Below are 9,389 nucleotides of genomic sequence, written 5' to 3' on the forward strand. Positions count from 1 at the left end.
GCACTAGCCAATATCCTTCTTTAAAACTCGAGATTTCCGCGTGTTAGTGTTGACGCATCTTTTCTGGGCATCTGTTGCAAGAAAAGTGGGTCCCTGTATGACCGACGAGTAAACTATACTTTTTTGCGTTATGGAGTACTAATTATGCTTTGATTGAACTTGGACCACAGTTGTATATAGTTGAAGGCTTTCGTCACAGAACCTAGCTTACTGTGGTACTTGAATGGATGCAGTCAAACTGGGAGTAGTGTTTAGAGCAGGATAACAGTCGGTTTGAATGTTACGTTCCCGCTCGCTTGGTTCCGGTTTTGGGCGCTAGTGGTGTCCCGCGATAGCTCTAACTCTGCCAGAACTTTTGAGGGAGGGGGCAGAAGTGTCGTTTACAACCTGGGAGACTGCTGATTGGAATTACACGCTCTTCCAGACATAATAGGGAGCCGCACGACTTGAAGAAGCAAGTCTATCCTCCCACCAAGTATATATGCTGCTGCTGTTTTCCATACTAACATTCCTGCTGCCTTACTAACACCCTTGACCGCTGGCATGGCTGTTTGGCACATCGCACTGTCCTTTTGCATTGGGTGCTTGGTTTTGCTTTGTCGTTTTGTTGTCTTTTTTGTATTATTTGTATTGCTCTATCTTTTGTGTTTTATTTTGACGGAAGGCTACTTTTCAACATGAAATGCATGAGATTTTTGGGAAAAACTTTTAATAAGGGAGGACCATTAAGCAATTGTCGAAAATGGACCACATCATAAATTGGTGGCCTGTCCCGCGGTTGCCGGTGCAGCAGACATGTTGTTTCAAGCGTCCCTCCCCTCCCCGACACCCGACACTTAATGTTGCTTGAACATGGGTGATGCTGTCATGCTTCTTAGCCCCGATCTTTGTCGGAGACCTGGGTGTCGCAACACTTCTAATACCCAACCTGCTCGAAAGTTTTTAGGGGAAATGTTTGTTCACATGCAGTGCTTGTGGCCTAACTTGCGGTTAGCTGTCATAGGTAAACATGCTACTGTGGCATGGGTAAGCTAGAATTGCACCGAACACAATTTGAAGATCCGATTCTTGTCTTCGTCATTGTCATTCAAGAGCTATGTTTGAAGACATGTCCCAAGACTCTCAGTAGCGGTATCAGGTACCGACACTGCGTAAAACCAAAGGAGCCGGTGGGGCCGTTAAAGCACCCTGCAGACTCCAGTATTAACTGGTGTCTGGCAATTTTGCATGGGGTTTGCCACCAAGTTAAGTATGGGGATCAGCATGCAAAAGCAATATACATTAGTTTAATTTCGAAGCCATGCAGAGACAGCTTGGGGTCCTAAAGATGGCGTCTCTCCTGCGTCAGATTGCAATTCCCATGGGGCACTGCAAAGCCGTTGTGAAAACGCGTATTCTTACCGCCGAGACCCTCGTTGCCCATCATCGAGGGCGCTGCCATTGGAAACACGACAAGGCCCAGACAGGCCGTTATCTTTGCGGGCTCTAGCCCTAGCTTGGAGCCACTTTCCGTGGCATTTCCGTGGAGACAAGGAGAGCACGCGCAAACTTATTTGGTGCTCAAAGTGGGCGAGGCTGCGCACTCTCATATCTCTGACTGCATTGTCGCGTAGTGTTGTCCTCGAATGTGGACAATCTAGAAGTCCTTTACGGATGGTGCCCAAACCACTGTGAAGTCTTCCCATCATAAAATACCGAGCGTGCACCCATGTCACAGTAATCGCCCACCCGCCACTTTTAAAATATTTAGTGACTTAGCAAAGGACGTATCGAGCTTCCATCCCAGACTTCCGAGCCCACCTAGCCAACCGAGCTGCTGCTCCTCTTCAACTGCTCTTCAAGAACCTTGGCGAAAAGCAGTGAAGCCCACCCTAGTAGTGTCCCTTCATCATTTTTGCTCTTGGACCTAATGAGAAGCTATACCCCAGTTTTCCGGGGTTCTGTCGCATTTTTGGGTGGACGCCCGCCTTCGGTACTTTATGGCGAGAAAAGGCGGACCCTCGAGACGACTTGGTCCGTGGCTTCCATTTTGTGCCTCTGCGTATGCTCGAGTCTTGAAAGGGTGTTGGCCTTTCTCGAGTTTGTGACGATCTTGTTGCGGGGTGCCGGCTCATTTTGCTTGTTTCTTTGGGTCCCGGGGTTACAGGCAAGATTCCCTAAACCCTCCGATCAACGAGGCAGAGTTTGAGGAGATCATGTCGCGGAACCGCACCGTGTCGAGCAGCGCCATCGCTCGGGCAGTGGCAGACGCCAGCGCAGGTGAGCGAGGTGCCTCGGCACGCTGCCACGGCACGCTGCCACGGTTGGTCCGAAATACCGGTTGCCAAGCTGGTTTTGTTTTGTTTTACGGAAACTTGGAAACGGCTAGCAGAATGGTAACTCAGCCTGCACCTGCCTCAGGTGTGCGGGGAGGCGCGTAAAGAGTGCAGTCTTGTACGTGGCGATCGTCTCGAGCGAGATGCGTATCTTGAGCACCTAGAACAAGCTAATGTTTGAGGAATCCAAAGTGCAGTGCTCAAACAAAGTGAATTGACTAGGAAGTTGAGACTTAAAAATGACTGCTTGCTTCATGTGACTCTCCACTCACCTGCCTATAACTTGGTTGGGAATATCACTTTATTTCTTCTTGTTTTTTAAGCATCATTCCCGTTTTCCTATGTGTTACCATAATTTCCCAAGAGGTGTTCCACCCCTGAAAAATAACCCACCCCTATTTTTGGCACGATTTGCTATTTCTTTAGAAACACCGAAAGATAGCCCACATTAGTAATAGCAGGGCCCAGACCAGTGGCAACCTCAGCAGAAATGGTGTTCTTAGTCTCGGCGGGAGATATGCTGACATCGCTGACTGGAAAGGACAGCCGTCTTTAGTGCATGGCCCCTCTCTGCGATTACAGGTTTCGCAGGTCACAAAATCTAAAGCTGGCATTTTTTTAAACTTACTTTGATAACAGACCGAAGGTTGCCACACTCCTTATTTTTCCCCAATTCGCTTAGCGCTGACTTTCTGACTTTGCAGTACATCAACTTTGTATCAGCTGTTTGCTGCGTGTAATGCGGCCTTTTTCCTGTTTACACACTCGATGCAGTGCTAACTTGGTGCTGAGTCAGTGCTGTCAGCTGTACCGATGCTGTGCTGCATGTGTGAACCAGCAAGAAAAGAAATCGTACATTAATGCCGCAAAGGACAGACTGCTTTGTAGAAGCGATCTCCATCGGTAGACTGACCGGTGTCTTGCGTTCCTCCCGCTCCCTCAGGCGAGTTTGCCAGTGCCATCGAGACGCTGGTGACGGCCATCTCACTCATCAAGCAGTCCAAAGTTGCTAACGACGACCGCTGCAAGATTCTGATCAGTTCACTGCAGGACACCTTGCACGGGATTGAGTCAAAATCCTACAGTTCGAGGTGAGTGGCATCTTTACTGTAGGACGTCTTTTCTGTTCTTTGGAATGATCTTGTTTTTGTTTCTCTTGTGTTTCTGTCAACAGCGGTCGCAGTTGTTACTTGTAAGTTGTCGCTGGGTGGGCTGCCCTAGCTCTTGGTTTGTTTGCTTCGCTGTGGAAACATGGCATGCAATTTGGCATGTCTAGTGCAATCTCTCGCATCTCCCGTTTTCCATTTGTGCCCTAAAAAAAGGGGGGGGGGGGGGGGGGGCAAAGAGAGAAAGAGTGAAGGGCCACTCTGTCTTTTAATGTCTGTATTTTGAAAAACTTTAAATTTAGGTTGCATCAGTGTCTGAAGAAACATAGCTTGAAACTCTACGATAAATGCCTCGAAGTTGGAAATTTCTAGGTGTTTGAGAAAGTATTGGCACGAAACACTTTAGACATTCTTGTCTTCCAGTGTTTCCCATTGATATGTAAATTTTGCAAAGCCAATACCAATGTGTCCCCGAACGCCTAACGAAACTTTGCTAGCAACTTTTCGCATGAGGTTTTGTGCGTTCTCACAAAAGTGAGCTGCTCAATGTTTAGACAGCATGAACTGGTCAGCTTTCGATGTAAAGCAGCTTGTCTCTCGCTGCAGATTAGGAATTTGCCCAAAGCAGTACAGCTTCCAACCTGGAGTCACTAATGTGCATCGTGCGCTGGTAATTACACGAGAGCAAGCTGGTACGATAGTCATCCAGATCACGTTTTTGGGGGTTACACTGGAAAGCATTTCCCAAGCTGGCTTCTTAGCCAGCGCACTGTCTTAGCTACGACCAAAGTTACTAAAATACTGAGTTGGGAATCTCGCCCTTGCAACCTGGACCGCTCACGTCCTCCGAGCCCAAACTAAATACGATAGCAGCGCCGCCCTTCAGTGACGAGTGAACACATGAAAGTTGATTTATATAGCTGCTGCGAGATAGCGCCACCGGCCCTTACACAACTCAATCTGAACTAGAGTCAGAGTACCAAAACTACAAGGCTCGATGGCGCCAAGATGGCAGCTCAATTTTTTTGTTACTGTGGTCATTTTGAGCGTTTAGAAAGAGTGTCTTTTTGCGTAAAAACAAACGGAAGACAGTTTTTTTTCTAAAAACGTTTATTGGAGATTAGTATGAAAAAAACTGGCGTGTGATGTTTTCTAAAATCTTTACAAGGTTTTGTGGCACATATTAATATTGTTTTTGTAAAACCATGTCTCACCGATGCTTCCAGGTAGCGCGTCCCGACCTGGACGCGTCCTAACATTGGTGGTAATTCGTGGCGTGTCCGCTTGGGAGGTGGGGGTCGGCATCCCTGAAACCCCTTCCACCGTACAAGTTTTGGCACCAAAATGACCAATTAAAGTCAAAATAAAAACAGCCACAGCGGATGCTATCGAATGCGATACTCCCGAACCAATACAAGCAGCCATGCAGTTTCCCAAGTGGCTGCTGCAGGAGAAATGGCAGCATTGCAATCGCATTTAGTTCGGTTCTTGAGCACGGTTTGGTGCTACTTTTTCAGAGCAGGCTCTATGGCAGTTTCCCAACTGAGTTGTTCTAGTAACATTGGCTACGACTGGCTAGATATTGAACTTTTTAACTACTGAAGTGATCAAAATAAAATTTGCAAGGGAGATTTCACTTCAGATGCAGGTGTACTGTGCAAACTTTCAGCTCTCTAGGACAACTTTACATACCTGCATAAGAAGATAAGTCACTCTTCATTAAGAAATCTATGATATGCAAATGAAGCTATTACGCATCATTTTAACTGCTTGAATATAAAGTGGGGGATGTGGGACTTCGGGCTATCTAGTTTCTATAACTCCAATGTAAATATTTCAGGAAGAGTGATTACCTCAATATATGAGATGCATATCTGTCCTATGTCAATTTTTTAAAACATGTTTTTTTCTCAATGAGGACTTTAACTTAGAACAAAATAAAGTAGATAGCCCAATTCCCCAGTAAATTTCAGTTAAGAAACATCTTGATTGTGGTATCAAAATACTTTTACCTTCGAACAAAAGATTCCTTCGTATGAAATTTGCATCAAAAAGCGGAACAGAGAAAAATACATTCAAACATTGAAGTCCTTTACTTTGTTAGTGCCTCACAATGTGTTGAAAATATTTTATATCAACAGAACTATTTGGTGCAGGGTTATGAAATTTAGTGTAAGGGTGTATAATTGGTTTCTAAAACCGAAAACTTCAAAATTGAAAAATGAATTTTTGTCAAAAATTTTAGAACTTGGGCCCATGTCCCCCCTTAAGCCCGTGGCATGGGACAGCATCAAAAGGGCACCATCATGGTGTTTGTTTAATATGCGTGTTCTGTCATCGCTGAACCAATCGTAGACAAAAAAGGTCCAGCGACTCGCGCTTTCGACGCTGCTTGATCGGTCCCATTAGCTGGCTGCATCCGGTCTTGGGCCAAAACGAGCTACAGCAGGCCAGCCTCGGTGCATTCCGAATGACTGACTACACTGTGCACGTGTGGCTGCTCCGCGCAGGAGCAAGGATCGACCTCGCTCGAGGGAGCGGGACAGGTCCCGAGAACGGTCGTCGCGCCGAGAGAAGTCCAGCCGCCGGGACCGGTCGCGCAGCAGAGAGCGCGACTACCGGGACCGCAGCCGAGAGAGGGACCGCTACCACGAGGACCGCTACCGGGACAAGGAGAGGGAGCACCGCAGCCGCCACTGAGCGCGGGCGGCGGCAAGAGCATTCGAGACTCGTGGCTGGAACGTGAGTGATCCCACTTTTGAGTCTTTCTGGAGGAGAGTGCTATAGATTCCTTTCAAAAGTCCAATGAGCACCACTGGTGGCCGCCATTGCTCGGGCACATAGCGTGCGACTGGATTCAAGTCCTCGTCGAACACCGACGAGGCCCTCGTGTTCTAACGCACGCTTGTAGTGCACGCCTAAACGACGGTGGGTAATTGGGGCTGCAGCCGCTAGAGAGTGCGCACTTTTGAAAAGGGTCTAGAAAAACTAGGCTCGGAGTGTCGGCTCCACATTCGACGACTGTGTTGGGGGGGCCGCCATTTTGGCGCTCGGTGCAGAGCGGGCACAATTACCAGTCGTACCGACGACGGACTGCTCGTGGGAGCTTGCTCATTTCTTCGACGCCGCACGCAAGTCAAACTCCTGATTCAAGGAGTCTGCTGCGCACCGGGGATACCCAACACCATTCAAGTGCTTGGTCAATGCCTCGTCCTAACTTAAATACAGTCGTCGACCAATTTTTCGGACGCCAATAATTCGGAGGTTTCGGCGAAACGTCACTCACCCCATAAGAGTTGATGTATAACATTGACCGAAATTTCGGACGCCATAAAGCTTATTGCTAGATTTTTCTGACATAATTTGCGTGATTTCCTCAGTTTACAGACACAAAACAGCCGCTGCGATGGCGCCGCAAGCTTAGTCGCCGCCATTTTGGTTGTTTTGATTTTGCCCAGTAGCCTCGACAGCACGTCCTATGCAATAAACAAGCTGGGTTGAGGCTATAGTCAGGTTTTCCTGCTCTGCTATAGCCAACATGGCCGCCGTCTGCCCAATCTTATATGGTTCTTCCAGTTCTCGTGGTCCGTGTTTTTCGAGTGCGACCGCGAGAAGAGCGGCCGTTTGCCGGTCTTGTGTTCTTTGAGCGCAAAGCTTTTTTGCCCCTAGGCTTCGTATTGAAGCGAGCTTGGTGGACTAAACATTGTCTCTGGGTAAGTTTGAATTACGAGCTTTCACCGTAGTGCCAAATGGCGCCAACTTCAACTTCACTGTTAGTGTCAACGAATGCGCCGGAAAAGCGCAACACCGTGATCAAACAGATCAACGAACAAGTGAAAAATTAACAATATAAAGTGGAAGTTGCACGAGAACCTAACATGGACATCCAACAAGTGGGAAGTGGCCAATACGCAGTGGAATATGCACGGAAATTTGATATTTTGGCTAAATTAAATTTTTCGGACCGCTTAATTATTTGGACAATTTCGGGGTCCCCTCTGAGTCTTAAAAATCGGTCGGCAACTGTATTGGCAGTCTAATACCCCGCTAAATTTAGCAGGGAAACTGAATTAGTGTTGAGCTCGCGTGGTGTCAGTTTTTCAGCTAAATTTAGCAGGGAAACTGGGAGGAGGGGCAGATGGAGGAGGACGAGGGGGGGGTATGGAGGAGGAGCATACGCTGCCCTTTGTACCCTCCCCTCCTCCTCAAGAGCTGCGCTTCAGCTCAGGACACACCTGAATGAAGTCTATACACTTTCCAAACATCAAATGATATTACATTTCTTCGTACATCGTTTCCTGCAGAAAAGTGAAATTGAGAAACATGCATCTGAAGTTTCAAGTTCCGGTTTTTCGGTTTTCTACGTACGAGTCCCAAGCACACAAAATTCACCTGGAGCATAGGCTAACAGTGCTCCAGGTGAATTTTGCCTACCTAGGGCTTATAGACAAGAAAGAAACCTAAAGTTGAAACTTCAAATAAATTTTTCTCAGTTTCACTTTTTGGCAGGAAATGTGGTATGAGGAAGTGTATCATTTGACATTTTGAAAGTGTGAAAATTTCATTCGGTGGTCTTCTGGAGTGAAATTTCCCGAGGAACAAGTTAAGGTACTCATAATCTGAAAATAATATTTTAAAACAGATAAATTTGTTAAAATTTTTTGTTCTTTTTGGGTGTTATTGCTTTTCTTTAGAATAGCATTTTCTACAATTAATTTTTACCTTAACTGGCACTATGGGTATTTTACTTCAAATTAAACCAAACATTTTGTGGATTGCAATTATTTTTTAAATACATTTCCTACTGAAGTAACTTTTTTCTGGAGCTTTTTAAGCGTAATATGTTGAATTGGCCTACAAGGCTGAAACTGTAGATGTCATCAATTCTCATGGGGTTCAATTCACCCTGAAAGTTTGAATCAGCTTGAGGGATTGGTTCAAAAGTTGACCTTCCCAGGCCATTCCCCCCTTAGTGCCTTCACAATGGGGATAGTTTCTTTCTGCCATCGCAGCATAGTGGGGTCACTGCGACCTTACCCCTCCTACAATGCTTTAACTCCTAGCAAGACACCTTAATCTCATTGTGTTGGCCTCTTGGCTCCAGAGCTGAATTGGAGGAATCTCTGAACTAGTTAGAGCTACAAGCCTTGAGGCCCACTGACTGCAGGGACTTTGTAAAATACCAGGGGAGCACTCACCCCACTTTCATCGAAAATTGGGTTGATCTGGACATGGGCACTTGGTCGGTCAAATCAGGCACTTAACCTATAGTTTGGGAAATGTTAGTGGTGGGCGCTTCCACCGTATTTTACAATTGGCAGAACGCTTCGTCCTCTCAAAAAACTAATTTTCATGAGCAAGCGTCTACTTATCTTAAGCCAAAGGAATTTCAGTGGGCGCACCACGGATGTTTCATAGGAGTACATTGGCACACAGTGTCAACCATGGTGGTCGGAACGGTTGTTAAGGGTGGTTCGGCAGTGCACTGAAGGGTGGCCCCCACACAATAGAGAAACTAATTTTTTTCGAAATCAAAAGCAAACGCCGTAAGGGACGCCACTGTCTAGCTCGGCCTTAGCTAAACGAGCACGAAGCAGTCCATATAAAAATTTGCCCCCTGCTAACTTGAAAAACTGTTAGCATGCCAAAAACATTTTTTTTTTTTTTTTTTTTAGATAGATTTTGTATTATAAAAACGAGTTTCTGAAACCATTCTTTGGAGGGTAATTGAATATACACTTATTTGTACGAAACTCACTTTTCTTCTTGCAGGTCAGCAGTGGAAGGAGCATGACGGCTGCACTATTTTGATATCCTTCTCAAGCCGTGTACCAATCAGTGTGTGTTTGGGAACCGAGGCTGGAAATGTACCCATCGTGTCATTAAAACAAAAATGTCTGTGTTCAAGCTGAGATTTAGTTGGACTTCATACTCCCAAGGAGTTGGACTTCATACTCCCAAGGCTGCG

General features: G+C 46.3%; 1 protein-coding gene across 7 annotated transcripts in view; it reads left to right on the forward strand.

Moving 5' to 3' along the window:
* Nucleotides 1-9,328, forward strand: part of LOC8052124 (cleavage and polyadenylation specificity factor subunit 6) — a 31,342-nt gene extending 22,014 nt beyond the window's left edge. For 4 of the 7 annotated variants that reach the window (XM_029973591.3, XM_042286479.1, XM_042286478.1 and 1 more), the window contains 4 exons: nucleotides 2,147-2,259; nucleotides 3,259-3,406; nucleotides 5,932-6,163; nucleotides 9,194-9,328. In XM_029973591.3, the coding sequence (XP_029829451.2) occupies nucleotides 2,147-2,259; nucleotides 3,259-3,406; nucleotides 5,932-6,121 (451 nt within the window). In that variant the 3' untranslated portion in view covers nucleotides 6,122-6,163; nucleotides 9,194-9,328. Of the gene's footprint in view, nucleotides 1-2,131; nucleotides 2,260-3,258; nucleotides 3,407-5,931; nucleotides 6,164-9,193 lie in introns of all 7 variants that reach the window. The other 3 variants (XM_042286476.1, XM_042286477.1, XM_042286481.1) reach the window with 1 other exon arrangement.
* The last annotated feature ends 61 nt before the right edge of the window (nucleotides 9,329-9,389 follow it).

Source organism: Ixodes scapularis, unplaced genomic scaffold (assembly GCF_016920785.2).
Source record: "Ixodes scapularis isolate PalLabHiFi unplaced genomic scaffold, ASM1692078v2 PGA_scaffold7__128_contigs__length_106722199, whole genome shotgun sequence".
NCBI lineage: Eukaryota > Metazoa > Arthropoda > Arachnida > Ixodida > Ixodidae > Ixodes > Ixodes scapularis.